At 26.5% G+C, this 18,629-nt stretch overlaps 1 protein-coding gene across 4 annotated transcripts in view; it reads left to right on the plus strand.

Annotated features, from left to right (window-relative positions):
* LOC135931483 (uncharacterized) overlaps positions 1–18,629 on the plus strand; it is a 187,143-nt gene that overhangs the window by 95,936 nt on the left and 72,578 nt on the right. For all 4 annotated transcript variants that reach the window (XM_065468621.1, XM_065468622.1, XM_065468619.1 and 1 more), the window contains exon 11: positions 18,128–18,255. In XM_065468621.1, the coding sequence (XP_065324693.1) occupies positions 18,128–18,255 (128 nt within the window). The remainder of the gene's footprint in view (positions 1–18,127; positions 18,256–18,629) is intronic.

An 18,629-nucleotide genomic window follows, 5' to 3' on the forward strand; every position in this document is an offset into this window, starting at 1 on the left:
AATTTCTCACAAATTTTATAAGGTCGTTATTTTTAATATTTTCTTATTATTTTTTTGACGTCATATACACATTTTTAGTTTTTTGATAGGGGTAAATACTTTATAATTTTTAAATAATATTTACCAAATTAGATTTGGTAGAGGGTGGGGTCCCCCTCCCCGTTTGGTTCCTTTTCTATGGTAAATTTTCATTAAAATTTTAATTTAACTTGTTTACAATATTTATTTTTACCCATTTGCTTTAAAAATATTCAAAAATAACGATTATGACAATTGTCACTTTTCTATGGTACATCTTTACTGAAATTTTAATATAAGATGTTTACAATGTATATTTTTACCCATTTGCTTTTAAAAAATTCTTAAAAGTTCAAAAATAACGATTATGACAATTGTCACTTTTCTATGGTACATCTTCACTGAAATTTTAATTTTACTTGTTTACAATATATATTTTACCTATTTGCGTTAAAAAAATTCATAAAAGTTCAAAAATAACGATTATGACAATTGTCTCTTTTCTATGGTACATTTTCACTGAAATTTTAATTTAACTTGTTTACAAAATATATTTTTACCCATTTGCTTTAAAAAAATATAAAAAAGTTCAAAAATAACGATTATGACAATTGTCACTTTTCTATAGTACAGCTTCACTGAAATTTTAATTTAACTTGTTTACATATATTTTTACCTATTTACTTTAAAAAAAGTTCAAAAATATAGATTATGACAATTGTCATTTTTCTATGGTACATCCTCACTGAAGTTTTAATTTAAAATGTTTACAATATATATTTCTACCTATTTACTTTAAAAAAACTTAAAAAAGTTCAAAAATATAGATTATGACAATTGTCACTTTTCTATGGTACATCTTCACTGAAATTTCAAATTAACTTGTTTACAATATATATTTTTACCCATTTGCTTTAAAAAAGTTCAAAAATAACGATTATGACAATTGTCACTTTTCTATGGTACATTTTCATTGAAATTTTAATTTAACTTGTTTACAATATATATTTTTACCCATTTGCTTTAAAAAAATTCTAATAAGTTCAAAAATAACGATTATGACAATTGTCACTTTTCTATGGTACATCTTCACTGAAATTTTAATTTTACTTGTTTACAATATATATTTTTACCCATTTGCTTTAAAAAAATTCATAAAAGTTCAAAAATAACGATTATGACAATTGTCACTTTTCTATCGTACATTTTCACTGAAATTTTAACTTGTTTACAATATATATTTTTACCCATTTAAAAAAATTCAAAAAAGTTCAAACGATTATGACAATTGTCACTTTTCTATGGTACATCTTCACTAAAATTTTAATATAATATGTTTACAAAACATATTTTTACCAAAAAATAGCGATCAAAAGATATATCAGAAAAAAGGTTCATATAAAATAAATATATTAAAAATCCTTTAAAAAAATATATATATTCAAAAATATATACGATCATAAGATATACCAAAAAAAAGTACGTAAAAAATTAATATATAGATGTATCAGATTTAAAGTACCTAAAAAATTAATATATAAAAATTCATTTAAAAAATTTATGTTTAAAACAATTATCATTCAAAAAATATATTAAAAAATAATAAATAACAAATTAAAATACATTATTTCAGATAAATATATTTAAAATCCTTTTAAAAAATATATTATAAATATTTACTATTCAAAAGATGTACCAGAAAAAAAGTATGTAAAAAATTAATATATAAAAATATTTACGATCAAAGATGTATCAAAAAAAATAAACCTAAAAAATTAATATATTTGCTTTAAAAAAGTTCAAAAATGACGATTATGACAATTGTCACTTTCCTAGGGTACATCTTCAATGAAATTTTAATTTAACATGTTTGGGCCATTCCACGTCAAATCGATCACGATTCGGCCGACCTCTTTTCAAATTGTTAAAAATTTCGGAATTATTTAGACAGGTAAAAGAGTGAGAAAGCCGTTTATTTTAGCTCGCTAGCACACCTGGTTCTTGAGATATAGGGGCTCAAAGGTACAAAAAAGAGCCACTTTGGAATCTGTTAAATTTTTAAAATGCTTATATCTCAAAAACTATTTATAGTAAAAAATATTATAATATATCATTTTGTAGGTAAAGAAATTCTCTAATGGGCTAACAAAGAATAATAAATATTGGCGCCATTATAGGCTTTTAACATCCGGTTTGCCTTAATTGCTTTACCTGTATTTTTAAGCAAAATAGTGAGTTTGTTTTCGAATTTTTTTTATTGTTTTTTATTTAGACACCTTTGCTAAATATATATACAATATCAAAACCTTGGCGACGCTATCGACTCCAAAAATTGACAGAAAAAATAGATGGCGCTTTATGAAATTACGGATTATGGTTAAAATTTTGCTGCTAACTTATCAATAACCAGATATTTTCACTTTTTATATTAAAAAATTTTGATTTTCTATTAAATATACTAATTAACCGAGGAGCAGAGTGGGCATATGCCCATTAGACACTTAATAATGTAACAAATTTCCAATAATTAATATCTTTCATATAATTTTTTTAATTTTTAAGGTATCTACAATTTCATCGAAATTTTCATCATTTGATGAAGAAAGATAATGGTAAAATTTCAGTCGTTAAAACTTTTTTTTACTCTAGATATTTTTTTCTTCGAATATTTCTTTTCACACATACGCGTTTTCTTTTAATGAGAGACTCCCCATTTGATTGTAGGGATATATTAATGTTATCAATAGCCTCTTGATTAATTATATGAAGGGGAGAATCAATATCTACATTGTCATTTGAAGTATAAGGAATGTTTGATAATTTTTGTCGCCATGAAGAGCATATTAACATATCTAAATTGAATGGTAAATTTTTTTGGGGCATCCAGGGTAGAATCTTTCTTAGATTCTCGCGATAATAAGCATGTCTCTGTAGATTAAATGGGTTGCAACATTTTAATATTTGGTACGTCCATCTGTGATATAGAATAAAATTTTAATTGATCTACACTTAGAATACATGTTTTTGCACTCTCCAAATCCAGATTGTTAGTAGACACACGATAAAATTAATCTGAACGGACAGGTTAAAATTATTTCTCAGAAAGAGAGATCGTTTTAAACAATTTATTTTGTAAAATATAATCGAATATATGCCTAATATTTTTACTGCAGCTGTTATATATTATCGAGCTAATAAGTCATTCGCTCGCTATAGTAGCAAAGTAGAGATCTAAAAAATGTAAAACATTTTAATGATAGTAGGAGGAGGGGGAGGGCAGAACTGGAAAATTTTATCACAATTCTTATAAACGTATCAATATTTTCATTTTCCTTAAGAATAATATTTTTCAACCATTAGCGCCATCTACTTTTTTCTTCAATTTTTGGTAAAAATGTATATTATGGAAAAGTCAATAGCGTCGCCAAGGTTTTGACATCCTATATATATTTATAATAGGTGTCTAAATAAAAAGCAAAAAAAAAATTCGAAAACAAACTCACTATTTTGCTTAAAAGTACAGGTAAAGCAATTTAGGTAAACCGGATGTTTAAAGTCTATAATGGCGCCAATATTTATTATTCTTTGTTAGCTTATTAGAGAATATCTTTACCTACAAAATGATATATTATAATTTTTTTTACTATAAATAGTTTTTGAGATATAAGCATTTTAAAAATTTTACAGATTCCAAAGTGGCTCTTTTTTGTACCTTTGAGCCCCTATATCTCAAGAACCAGGGTTCTAGAGAGCTAAAATAAACGGCTTTCTCATTTTTTTACCTATCTAAATAATTCCAGAAATTTTTAACAATTTTAAAAGGGGTCGGTCGAAAAAGTGCCTTTTTTGATCGATTTGACATGGAATGTCCCGTTTACAAAATATATTTTTACCCATTTGCCTTAAATAAAGTTCAAAAATGACGATTATGACAATTGTCACTTTCCTATGATACATCTTCAATGAAATTTTAATTTAACATGTTTAAAAAATATATTTTTACCCATTTGCCTTAAAAAAGTTCAAAAATGACGATTATTACAATTGTCTCTTTCCTATGGTACATCTTCAATGAAATTTTAATTTAACATGTTAAATATATTTTTACCCATTTGCCTTAAAAAAATTCAAAAAAGTTTAAGAATGACGATTATAACAATTGTCACTTTCCTATGGTACATCTTCAATGAAATTTTAATTTAACATGTTTACAAAATATATTTTTACCCATTTGCTTTAAAAAAAGTTCAAAAATGACGATTATGACAATTGTCACTTTCCTATGGTACATCTTCAATGGAATTTTAATTTAACATATTTGGAAAATATATTTTTACATATTTGTCTTAAAAAATAAACTTCAAGTCTGAGTCGAAAAAAACGACCAAACTTCAAGTCTGAGTCGTAAAAAACGACCCAAACTTCAAGTCTGAGTCGATAATTACTACCCATATTTTGGGTCGAGGTCTTTTTTTCGGCTTGGACTCAGGTCGAGCTCGAAAAAAACGACCCTTATTTTGTGGGTCGAGGTCGTTTTTTTCGGCTTGAACTCGGGTCGAGGTCGAAAAAACGACCCGCTCTTTGGGTCGGGGTCGCGACTCGCGGCGTTTTAAAAACACTAAAAATAACACATTGACGCTTACATATACAACCAATAAATTTATTTATTTCAGGAATAATGAATAATGCATGAAATAAAAGCCATTTGTCATTTAAAAAAATGAAGATGTTTGTTTTAAGCAATGTAGCTGAATAAGAAATCTCAGTATCTGTAGCCCACGTGCCATTGCAACCCATTTTGTTTTTCACAATGTAATCCATTGTGTTATCTCCTATGAATTCACTAAAGAAGTTGATATGTTTTTCTTGGAGCATAAAAGATATCAGAACAGTCCTGATCAGGGTTGCCAGGTCAAAATTTTCAAATTGCGGGAGAAATTTAGTATTTTGCGGGAGAAATATGAAAATTGCGGTAGAAATATAAAAATTGCTAAAAAAAATTTTTTTGCGGGCCAATTGACTTAATTATCCGTGTATTATTTTTTATAATTAGTTTATATAAATGCAAAGTCGGTAAATATTTTTCAAAATAAAAAAATATCTTGATTTATTAAAATATATTAATTTAAAAAAAAAACCAACGATCTTTTTTAAATATAAAAGAATATAAAGATAAAAAAAAACAAACAAACTATTTTAATTTTACAATATTTTATGCGAATATCCCGCAAGACCGCAATTAGAAATCTACCGTGTGTGTGTAAAACATAATAGGAATAGGCGCTTACTTATCACTAGTGAAGGTCAACAGTCCGGTCCTATCGGTCTTAGACCGGGACTGGACCGGACCGATTGCCGGATCGATCTTTTTTTGAGGACCGTGGTCCGGTCTTTTATTAATATTTAAGTTTGCTTTACTATTCAATTATTATAATTTTTTTGTATATTTTATTTTATGAATTAATATTTAAGTTTGCTTTACTATTCAATTATTATAATTTTTTTGTATATTTTATTTTATGAATTTTTCTAGAGGAGTTATTTTAGATATTGTTAATTTTTATTTTACAATATGAAAACCATAAGTTTGTCCAAGAAACATTTTACTTATAGTCCCAATAAAAAACATAGAGTATGTGTTCACTGCAATACCAAATATAATGTATCGTCAGCAACAAGTTATAATTGTTTATGATTTTTTAAGCAGTAAATTAATCAAAATAAGCAGTATTATTATTAAAATATTTTGGTTATTATTTATATAGTTCTATTTTTTCTTAAGAAAATGTCTAAATAATTCATTTTCAAAATAACTTAACCTTATTCTTAATAAAATAATTAGGTACCTTAAGCAGGCATCTGATAAAACATAAAATATATACCTCTAATGATGAAAATGAAAATATCTCAAAAACACAATCTACTCTTAATTTTAATATGCCCCCCACAAGCACAAAATCACTTTCTTCAATACCATTGGATAAATTTCAAACTGAACATATGAACCAATTAATAATAAAATGTGTAATAATGGACTGTCTGCCAATGAAGACTTTTGAAAGTTCAGGTCTTCATAATTTAATCAAATATTTAAACTCAACTGCTACAATTTGGTCTAAAAACAAAGTTAAAAATTTTTATACAGCTAATTTTGAGAAACTAAGAAGTTCTTTAAAAGATATTTTAAATAAAAATAATTCTTTAATAAGCTTTACCACAGATATGTGGAGCAGTATAAATAAAGTTTCATTCATAGCCATTACTGCTCACTTTATTGACTCTTCTTTTACATTAAAAAATATTTTACTTGATATAAATCATATCCCATGTCCTCATACTTCTGAAGAAATATCCTTAGCTATAAAAGAAGTAATTGATGTATATCAATTGGAGAAGAATATACTGGCTTGTACTACAGATAATGCCAATAAAATCCTAAAAAGCATGGATATTTTGCAGAATATTTACAAGGAACAAACTTTAAAGGTTTCAGATGCTGTGCCCATATTCTAAACTTAATATCTCAGGAAGGTTTATCAACAATTACAACTATCCTAGAAAAGTGTAGAGACATTGCCTTTTCTATAAATAAATCAAGCATATGTACAAATATGTGAAAATAAGGGAATTACAAAATTTAAAATCCCTTCTGATATCCCTATTAGATGGAATAGCTCCTATTTAATGATGAATACAATTTATGAGGTATTTACATTTTTATCCAATTATTTTTAAAAAATATTTAATTTTTAGAACATGGATGCTATAGAAGAAGTAGTTGAATTACAAACAATTTAAAGGGGTTTTCTTTACTGAGTGTGAAAAAGAAGACCTTAAAGAGGCTGTAGATTTTCTAAGGCCCTTCTATAAAACCACACTTGATTTATCAGGATCCAAATATCCTACAGTTGGGATTTCCATATTATATATGGAGAATATAAATAATGAAATTTTTAATAATATAAAAAAGGATAATAACAATACAAGAAATTCTTAATAACATGCTGGTTAAAATGCAGAAATATCTCAAAGAAATATTTTGCTATGAATCATATGTCTCAACATTATTAGATCCGAGATTAAAACAAGTTTAAATGCCTAATACTCTTAATAGAATTGAGTATATCACCAAATTTTCAAAATATGGAAAAAAGAAAATAAAAAAAATACAGGAATAACGGATTCTCAGGTATGTTTTAAATATTTATTTATTAAATCCTAATTTTCAAACATTTGTGCCAGGAGGAAATCAATGAATTTAGTTTTTTAAAAAGAATTTTATCCCAAAAAAGAAATTCAGAAGGGGATTGTATATCCTCAGAAATCATTGAAGAAAATATATCAGAACTTCACACCTATTTAAATGAACCTCTTGTTTCTTTAAAGGATGACATATTAGTATGGTGGAAAACCAATAGTGAAAGGTCTTTTATATTTTGTAAAAGTCAATATAGTTTATTATTTAGATTTCCAGTCCTCTCATTAGCAGCTAGAAATTTTTTAGCAATTCAAGCAACATCTGTCCCCTGTGAACAAATATTTTCGAAGGCAGTAGATCTTGTCACTAAAAAAAGGAACAGGCTTTCAAACAAAACAATACAAGCTTTGATGTGTATGGGCTCTTGTTTAAAAAATGGAATAGATCTACCGCCTCCATTAAGCCCCTCTTCTAATTCCTTCCATAGCAACTCTACAAACAATGACATTAGCATTTATAAATTGAATATTTGCATTAATTATTATATTATTCATAATTAATTTTATATTGTTTATATAATACTCTTATATTTAATAAAATGATAAAACAAATTAAATTAGGACCGGTCTTTTTATTAAGGACCACGGTCTGGATCGATCTTTTTCTTAAGGACCGTGGTCCGGTCCGGTCCGAGGGTATCGGTCCAGTCCGGACCAAAGACCGGACCGTGACCTTCACTACAGGTATCAAGTTTAAATACATAATAAGATAATATTGTACTCATTTCAATGATAATAATTATTTTATTTATTATAGTTCAATCACATTATTATGATCAGTGCAGGAGAGTGTATCTACATTCATTGCAAAACAAAAATATTCTCCATAAATAAGAAATAATACAGATGCAACTACAGTTGCGGCAATTGTAATCACTTATCTTATAATACAACATTCACAGAGCTATTTATCATTACAATGTAGGTAGAATCTTTCCTCATAATATTTAACGACAAGATTAATGAAAGCTTTACTTGTGAACAAAAATGAGCAAGGGTATCATCAATGTTTTAGAACCTGAATCCTGGAGGTCAATTCTTGACGATTTGAAAGATGAGCATACATGCAATTCTAACAGATGCATCTAATAAGGAATATTTTAATATTTCCCTTGATCCTCTCCTCCGCTATTTCAACAAATTAAGGACCTTTCAATTAAACTATTAAATTTTTTTCCCTCAAATAGTGAAAAATCCAAAGACATAGCTAACCATATAATGGTAAATATAGCAGACTCGGGATTATCAATAAATTGCATGTCAGCTTTCTGATCTGATAATGCCTCAGTGAATTTGGAAAAAACCAGAGTATATTTATAGAATTAAGTCAGCATAATGTTGGTTGAGATTTGTTCCTAATACCCGCCATAACAGAATTATAAAATTTTATAAACCTTTAAAAAAAATATTTCTTAAATATAGATTTTAAAAGCTCTCCTAACATTTTGAAAATTTATTCCAATAATGAATGGCAGATGTATTAATTAGATGTTAACATGTTGGAAATCTACTACATGCTGTTAATGTGCAGTTGCAATAGGAAGAATCTTAACTAAGATTCATAAAATTATGCTGCAGATGTGTTCATCTTTACAGTTAAAAATTGACAATAAATTTTATGACGCCATTGCTAAAACTATATTAAAATGTTCAAATATTTTAAAAATACCGATAGACATTGATGTCTTGTTTGAGGAGATTGTAATGCTCTCTATTTTTGTTTTACAATGTAAAAAATATATTTATTTTATGCGAATGTATAAATAAGATTTTATAAAATATAAAAAAAATATGGAAAATGAAGTATTTTGTGAACGAGTCGTAGACATTATTGTTTAATTTATCGTTTTATTAATATCAAGAAATTATTTTACAAAAAGAAAAATCAGATATATCTAAACTATAAAAAATTCAACAGTATTTTAAACATAAAAAAGATTAATAAAGATTTTCAAAATTATTTTACAGGAAAAAATAAAGTATATCTAAACTATAAAAAATTCGTCCCTTTTATAGGGAAAATAAAAGGCGCAATTATAAATTAAAATTAAATTGGCGCAAAGTGAAAAAAAGAACGTTTTTGTGGAATCGAGTTGTGTTAGTTTTATCGTACATAATTGGGGATAAAACCTACCCCCCTAAACTTCCCGAAACTCAAAATATACCTTGGGATGCAGGGTGGTCTCCCGGACCCAACGGTCTAACTCATATTTTCGGATCACCTTACTGAGGACTCCTAAAGTAAGAAATCCAGTAAAGTGAGAGAAAACACAAAAGCCATATGTTTTATTTTCACTGTGTTTAATTTAAAACAAAATAAGGACCAAAAAGAGAAACCTTTTTTTTAACTTTCATTTTATTGTAAACAAAGGAGGGGTATTAAAAAAACTTTATTTATCTTTAACATAAACAAAAGAGGGGGATTAAAAAACTTTTTCATCTTAACCATAATAAAAGAGGAGGATAAAAAAAACTTTTTTTTTCATCTTTAACAGAAAATTAAATAGTTATAATGTTAATTATATTTTATTTGAGATTTAAATAATGGAACTAAACGTTTACCGTCGTTATTGAGAATAGATTTTTGCGGGAGATTTCCAATTGCGGTAGTTTTGCGGGAGAGAGATGTTTGCATGTAAACTAAAAAATTGCAGAAGTCTCCCGCTGATGGGGGAAGACATGGCAATCCTGGTCCTGATCATTTCATGATGTTGCTCATCATTGTTGATTTCCTTGCTAAGACATCTATAATAATATTTTGAATAGATTCTATAAGTTGTTATTAATAAAATACCTGAAAAAACAGTTTCCATCACTTATAATTGGATCAACCTTATCTACCTCATATTGATGTCAACAACAGACTTTATACAATAATGATTAAAAATATATTTCATTGCATAACTTAATATAGAATTAAAGTTTCTCATCATGAAGTAAGATATTTGTGTAATATATTATAAAATCTATTAACTAAGCCAGAAATTAGCTTATAAAATTGATAACATTTGGACTGAATTAAATTAAAATTTAGAATAGCATAAAATATCTGCATGTCATATTTAAATTAGATTTTTAAAAAATTGTTTATACAGTAAATTTTTAGCAGAGAAAGGAGAATCAAAAAATTTTGTTTTAACCAGCCATAGTTTACTATTTTAATTTAATATCTAAAAGAATATTTGAATGTACTTTAAGAATCTGTATATGATAAATTAAAACTATATTTCTAATTGATTAATTATTGAAATATAAACAAAATAAAATCCATTTTTTTTATAATATGGATGATTTTAAATCGCGGGCACATGGTGTTAAACATATTTAATAAACGATACGAGGGTGTGATATTTAGTTTTTTACTAAATATCACGGGCGTTAGTAGCAGTCATGGCCAAGATCTGTGGCCGAATAAAAGAAAGGCTGACCATGCATCCTTAGAGGAGAAGTTTTTTAACAGTTTATCAATACATTGAGCATAATTCGTGGGAACAACTTGTCTGGCACCTCTTGGAATTCTGGACATTAAACGAGGTTTGAGCAGTCCAAGGAATTGGTCAATGAAGGAATTGTTGAAATGAATATCAGGGATATTGAATTCGAGAATGCTTGATGTTGCAATATTTTCATGATTTAATGTAGATGGAACAGATGACTGTGTCACAGTATTAAAGAGGGAACTGCGGGGTATTGTTAGGAGGAATAGAGGGGACAGAGCCAGAAAGGGAGCATCTTTGTCAATTCACATTATGGGATTTTAAACAGACATGCCCAAGTATTAAAATAGAGTTTCTGCATTGAGAACATAAACTTCTTTCCAACATAATATGCAGGTCTTCCATTGGGTATTACAATCTGATGATCATTCATTAATATTTTTTATTATTTCATCAGAAAATAAAAACTGTTTACCAACTTCTTTGAATGCAAGCATATGTTGTTGCAAGAATCTATATTTCTTTCATTAATACTGATTACACACACAAGAATGACAATTAAAATAATTCAATAATTTCCATATTTTGCTACTAAAGATAAATAATATAATATTTACTTATGTATTAAGTTAGTTTCACTAAATTATTAATATTGTAATGTAGTTGTATAAATGTTTACTTATTTCTTTCATAATATTAATTATATAAGAATGATATCTAAAATAATTTCCATACTAACATTTTAAAAGTAATTTTGAATATATTTATATCATTGAACTCAGAATTTAATTCTCTATCCAAAACCGCTTAGATGTATTTTTTTACGTTTCCGGTTCACAGAATAAGTTTTTTGTCCCGAATGACATTTATAGGGGAAAGGCTAACATCTTAATCGTAATTTTGAATATATTAATATCATTGAACTCAGAATTTAATTCTCTATCCAAAACCGCTTAGATGTATTTTTTTACGTTTCCGGTTTACAAAATAAATTTTTTGTCGCGAAAGACATTTATAGGGGAAAGGCTAACATCTTAAACGTAATTTTGAATATAATTATATCAATGAACTCAGAATTTGATTCTCTATCCAAAACGGCTTAGATCTTTTTTTTTACGTTTCCGGTTCACAAAATAAATTTTTTGTCGCGAAAGACTTTTAACGGGGAAAGGCTAACATTTTAAAAATAATTTTGAATATATTTATATCATTGAACTCAGAATTTAATTCTCTATCCAAAACCGCTTAGATGTATTTTTTTACGTTTCTGGTTCACAAAATAAATTTTTTTTCGCGAAAGACATTTATAGGGTAAAGGCTAACATTTTAAGAGTAATTTTGAATATATTTATATCATTGAACTCAGAATTTAACCCTCTATCCAAAACCGCTTAGATGTATTTTTTTACGTTTCCGGTTCACAAAATAAATTCTATGTCGCGAAAGACTTTTATAGGGGAAATGCTAACCTTTTAAACGTAATTTTGAATATAATTATATCATTGAACTCAGAATTTAATTCTCTATCCAATACCGCTTAGATGTATTTTTTTACTTTTCCGGTTCACAAAATAAATTTTTGTCGCGAAAGACTTTTATCGGGGAAAGGCTAGCATTTTAAAAGTAATTTCTGAGTTCAATGATATAAATATATTCAAAATTACTTTTAAGATGTTAGCCTTTCCCCTATAAATGTCTTTCCCGACAAAAAATTTATTTTGTGAACCGGAAACGCAAAAAAATACATCTAAGCGGTTTTGGATAGAGACTAGAGAGTTAAATTCTTTACCAGAATTACCATCGCCCCATTTGTCATAAAACGATTCAGTTTGTTTAACAACAGTCGTAATTTGACTGGTCGATGGTATTTCATTTACTTCCTGAGCCTCTTGTAATTTAATATAATCTTTTATATAGTTTTCCGTCATTGATCTGTCCCTGACTACATACGTAATTGCTTGAATTTGGGACAGAGAAAAAGAGAAATAAAATGATACTTGTGTAAAACAAATTTTTCAATTAAAAAATGCTTTATATTAAGTAAAATCAATTTTATTTCTCCTTTTCGCTTTGAAAGGTATTACAAACTTTAAGAAGTGATATTCCTTTATTTGTTTTGGTAAAATATATTCTAAAAATTTAGATATGAATTATAAAAAAATATAATAATACTCTGAATAAATTTGCAGGAAATTAATAATTAGATTGATCTGTGGGTTGTTAGGTAGTGTTAACCATCACCCAATATTATATTAATCATAACTATAATATAATATAATCTTATAACTATTAACTCATAATGTAAAAATTTTTATAAAAAATATTAAGGCCCGGCACGGGTTTAACAATTTTAGGCCCGGCCCGGATATGTTTTAAAAAAATTTTTTTAGGCCCGGCCCAGCCCGGATATATTTAAAAAATCGGGCCTGCAGGTCTATGATATAAATATATTCAAAATTACTCTTAAAATGTTAGCCTTTCCCCTATAAATGTCTTTCGCGACAAAAAATTTATTTTGTGAACCGGAAACGTAAAAAAATACATCTAAGCGGTTTTGGATAGAGAATTAAATTCTGAGTTCAATGATATAAATATATTCAAAATTACTTTTAAAATGTTAGCCTTTCCCCTATAAATGTCTTACGCGACAAAAAATTTATTTTGTGAACCGGAAACGTAAAAAAATACATCTAAGCGGTTAAATTCTGAGTTTAATGATATAATTATATTCAAAATTACGTTTAAGATGTTAGCCTTTCCCTCTTAAATGCTTTCTCAAATTAAAAATACCTTAAAAATATTATGTTTCTCATTTACTTCTTTATCAAGTAATTACAATATATTTATACTTACTTAATATATAAAATAAAATCATAACCAAATATTATTTTAATTAATAATATTAATTTAAAAATTAATATAGTAAAATTAATTTTTTAAAACCGCAAATATTTCAAAGAATTAATAAAAAAATTGAAAAGATCTTAAGATTTCCATATTTTTACTATATTATAATGTAAAGTTATTATAATATTTTTTCTCTAAAAAAAGCAATCAATCAATCAAATATCTCATTACTAAACATTTTCTTTGTTATTTTTATTTTCAATATTATTTTTTAGCCTTTCGTATTACCAAGCCTTTCGACTTATAGACCTTGCGGTTAAAAAGATTAATATTATTTTTATAACGTTAAAAAGATTAATATTATTTTTACTATATTAAGAAATACTATTATTTTTAATACGTTAAAAAATTTACTATTATTTTTACTACATTAAAATATTTACTATTATTTTTACTACGTTAAAAAAATATACAAGAGGGAAGCAAATTTAATATTGCTTATTTTTTTTAATAAATTAAGAGAAAATCATGCCATGGTATTGTGTAATTTTACCATTAAAATATAAGCATTGGGGAAGAAAATAAAAAAATGCTTATTTTTTTAAAATAAATAAAAGAGAAAGAAATTTTTTTATATAATAATTTTTTCCTTAAATTTTTTAAATAAAAAATTTTTTCGTTTTTAAAATCCTTAATTAATTTAATGTTTAATAATTGTAATTGTATTATTGAAAATTTATTAACATTATCATTTAACTCAAGAAATTTTGATGCGAAAAGATTGATTATTAAAAAAGGAAGATCAAAACCAATTTTACAAAACTTAAAAAAGTAATCAAAAATTGCATCCGTAATTTTTCTATCGATAAATATGATAAATATGAATGGCTCACTGGATGTGAATATTCTAATTCTCTATATTGTTGGTCATGCCTATAATTCCCAAAGGAAAAATATGTTTGGAATGATAAAGGATTTTCGGATATGAGTAATTTTTCAAAGGCAGTTAAATGGCATGAAGAATCAACCGCTCATTTGCAGGATTCAATTATAAACATTTGGCCAAAATCGTATTGAAAATATGATAGATTCGATGCGCAAAATATCAATTGAACAGCATAATTCGAAAGTCAAATCAAATAGAGAAATATTGATCAACTCTATATGTTTTCTTGGAATTCAGGAGCTCGCATTCCGTGGTGATGATGAATCTTCTAATTCAGTAAATAGAGGAAATTATATTAAATTAATTTATATGCTGGCGGAAAAAATTTACTATTGAAATATCATTTAGAAAATAGTATAGTTTTTTATTGGACTATCAAGCGATATTTAAAATGATTTAATAAATTCCATTTCATATGTCTTACACCAAAAAATTCTAAATGAATTAGAAGAAACGGAATTTATATCAATAATATTAGATGAAACAACAGATATCAATAATAAATCTCAACTGGCTGTAGTTCTTTGATATGTTTTAAATACGGGACATTTATGAAACAAAATATTTATTAGATTTAAACGACACTTATTCTCAATTTTTCGACTTACACACGCTGGAAACTGAATTAAAGGTAGTGTTTGGGACGATGAATTTAGAAAGGATAAGAATGTTAATGAAATACTTGAATTTTTAATATGCACCGATTTGATGAAAAGTTTTAAAGAGTTTTTTAAATTATGCAAATTCATCTTAACTTTGGCTTCAACAATAGCAAGTGCAGAACGGAGTTTTTCATCTTTAAAAAAAATCAATCATTGCAGAAAACAGGATGAGTCAAAATCGATTATCGAATCTATCTTTGATTTCGATTGGAAAAAATTATTAAAAAATTTAAAATCTAGCGATAACTTTTATAATGCAGTACTTGATCATTTTACTCAAAAACAAAGACGAATACCACTAATTTATAAATCTTAATGTTTTTATGGTTTGAGTTTGACTAAAATATAAAAATAAAAAATTATTTTTGATTGCTTCCCTAGTAGTAAACTTGACGCTTCGTCACTGCCATAAAGTTATATATATTAATATTAATGTAGTTGTATAAATGTTATTTCTTTCAATAACATTGGTTATATAAGAATGACAACTAAAATAAGTTATAATTTCCATATTTTGAATGAATAATTTTAAATAATGTATTATTGTAATGTAATTGTATAAATGTTATTTCTTTCAATAACATTGATTACATAAGAATGACATATAAAATAAGTGAATAATTTCCACATTTTGAATGAATAATTTTAAATAATGTAATCTAAATCGTCAAATATATTTTAATATTACAATTTATTATATAGAGGAAAAGGAATATATAGGAAAATATATATTTATTATGGAAACATAAAATAAAATACAATAAATATTGGCGACCATTTATCTCTTCTTTTTTTTAAAATTATTTTAAAAAGTTTATTTTATTATTTTGCCATTATTTTGTGAAATTGCATACACATGATTTTATGATAAAATACAATAAAAAGTTAATTTTTGGCTACATTACTACCAATATATGCTAACGAACGATAATACAAAAATATCTGATATACTACAAATATGAACTAAATATACTTCTAAAATCATAATAATAAAATATATTAAAAGTTTAATAACCTAAATAACTAAAGATAATTAATTGTTTCTCTCATAAAATTAAATAGACAACAAAAATATGCCCATGTAACCTCTGCTAGAAAGGAATTCGTCTGGCACTAGAAATGTTACATTTGCGGATGCAAATATAAAAGACGAATTAATAAATTACCATTAAAGGAAAAAAAAAAGATAAAAGCTTATAAAATAATTTGGATATATATATACTAAGAGAATATAGTTTGTTATAGGTAGAAGGCTTCAATATATACATACTAAGAGAATATAGTTTGTTATAGGTAGAAGGCTTCATTACTATTGCCACTTATTTGGTCTAATGTTTTACTTAATAATGTGATATGATAGGAATTTCTCACCAATATCAAGGGTATATTGGTAATAAATAGGATCAATTACATTTACCATGTTCGCATATCTATTTATAGAAAGTTCGGCTGAAGGCATTTCTATTGGTTCGGGTTGCAAAATCAATACAAGTGTAATTCCAAGCTACTGGAAGACCAAGGTATAAGACCGATATTAAAATGATTTGGTTCAAGGTTATTTGGAATATTAGCCATTTTCAGAGTTTTTGAAATCAGGTACATTTGTATGCTTTGTGAAACGACCTCTGGAATGTGTTAAGGATGGTATCCTTTGGAATCTGATGGTATAGCAATGCATTTTGTAGGAAGCGATATATCGCACCCGAGACAAAGCTAAATAGCTATGCGCAGTTCTTTATTGCTGAGAAGAAGACCAAGATTTTGGAATATCCAACAACCATTCATTACTCGATTAAGAATTCATAATAACTTGAATGTGACATTGTTCTAATAAATCACTCGTTAAGTAGAAATCAACGAAGTGACTAGACGAATATCCAAGCTTTCTGGAGAGTGGATGTTCTGCATAGGCCAGGTTGACAATTGCTCTCCCAAGTTTGGAAAGCGTCTTGTATATCTGGATCATGAACGGAAGCTATCATCTCGAAATCTCGAACAGCTTAATCTTGAAGAGATATAAGCAGCAAGAGAGAGAAGATATGGATGACGGAAACTTATCCCGCCATTTTTTTTAAGGAAGAGAGAACCTTGGTGCCATGGCATATTTGATAATTTTATATTAATAATAGTTTCAAGCATGGTACAGATATTATAATATAGCTGACACTAGTGTTGTTGAACGGTTCGTTTTGGACCGATTTTTAAAAAGCGGCTAATTCAATATTTTATAGAAAAATATTACGCAAACCCTGAAGATTTTACTTGCAAAACTGTTATAGATATGGTATTTTGACTATTAATGGGTTAAATGTTGTGAATGTATTGTCATCCAAGCTTTTGAAAAACTTATTTATTTTATTTTTTTTATCTTTATGAAAATTACAAATAATTTATAAAAAAGATATATAATAATTAGAATTTTGTTCTTCTTAACTTTTGTTTTTTTTTACTTGTGATATTTAATCAGGGAAAAAAATGGAAATTTTTTTATTGGTAATGTTTAAGCTCATGATTCAGTATTATATTAATTTATAAGATTCAATTTTTTGACCTGTACCGGACTTGATCCTAAATTTTTATTTACCAGTACCGAATATAGAAAAATATTTATTAACTCTTATTAAGATGTAAATTTAATTCAGTAAAAATCTATTAGTTAAATATTATTTTCCCTTTTTACATTTTAATTCATTAAAATGAGTATATTTCTAAGGTTGAAATCTTAGAGAATTAATCCCAGCAGATTCATAGAATGCCCTCTCTCCAAATATTACCATTTATAAGTAGAAAAGATTTTAATAAACATGAATAATTAAGTGAAACACCAACAATGATGTTGGAGCATCTTGATAGTTTTTAACGTCTTTAAAAAAGTTGTATCAAATGCAAATTTAAGGTAAACAACTCAAATAATATAATTTTTTACAGAAATATATATATATAAATATCTATCATACTAGAGGACATCTCACCCGTTATGCCTCCATTCACGCAAGGACTCCACAAAAATTTGGAAACTTTAAAAGAGGAAGATCAGCGCATGGCCGAAGGCGAAACCAAACCTATAACAATATTTGCAGAGAAAAAAGTAAATATTCTTTAATTTTAATACCACTATATTGCAAGCAATTTGGATTTGGAGTTTTTTAATTTTTAAATAAAAGCTATACTTGTTTCAAAATATTAAAACTTAAATTTAAAATATTACAAAATTTAAAAAAAAATATTTTTGTTAAATTTTTCATTAAACGAAGTTTATCACGTGTTTTTCTATAAAGTTTTAAAAGTTTTCGATATTATTTTTTTAACAGTGCAATTATTGAATATAATATATATGGTAGTAATAATTTACAAAGATATATCACGCGACACTTTATCATACGACACTTTATCACGCGACACTTAATCACAACGACATTTTATCACAGCCACACTTTATAACGACTTCACTTTATTACTCAG

The sequence above is a fragment of the Gordionus sp. m RMFG-2023 genome, chromosome 1 (assembly GCF_954871325.1).
Source record: "Gordionus sp. m RMFG-2023 chromosome 1, tfGorSpeb1-WG-v2, whole genome shotgun sequence".
NCBI lineage: Eukaryota > Metazoa > Nematomorpha > Gordioida > Chordodea > Parachordodidae > Gordionus > Gordionus sp. m RMFG-2023.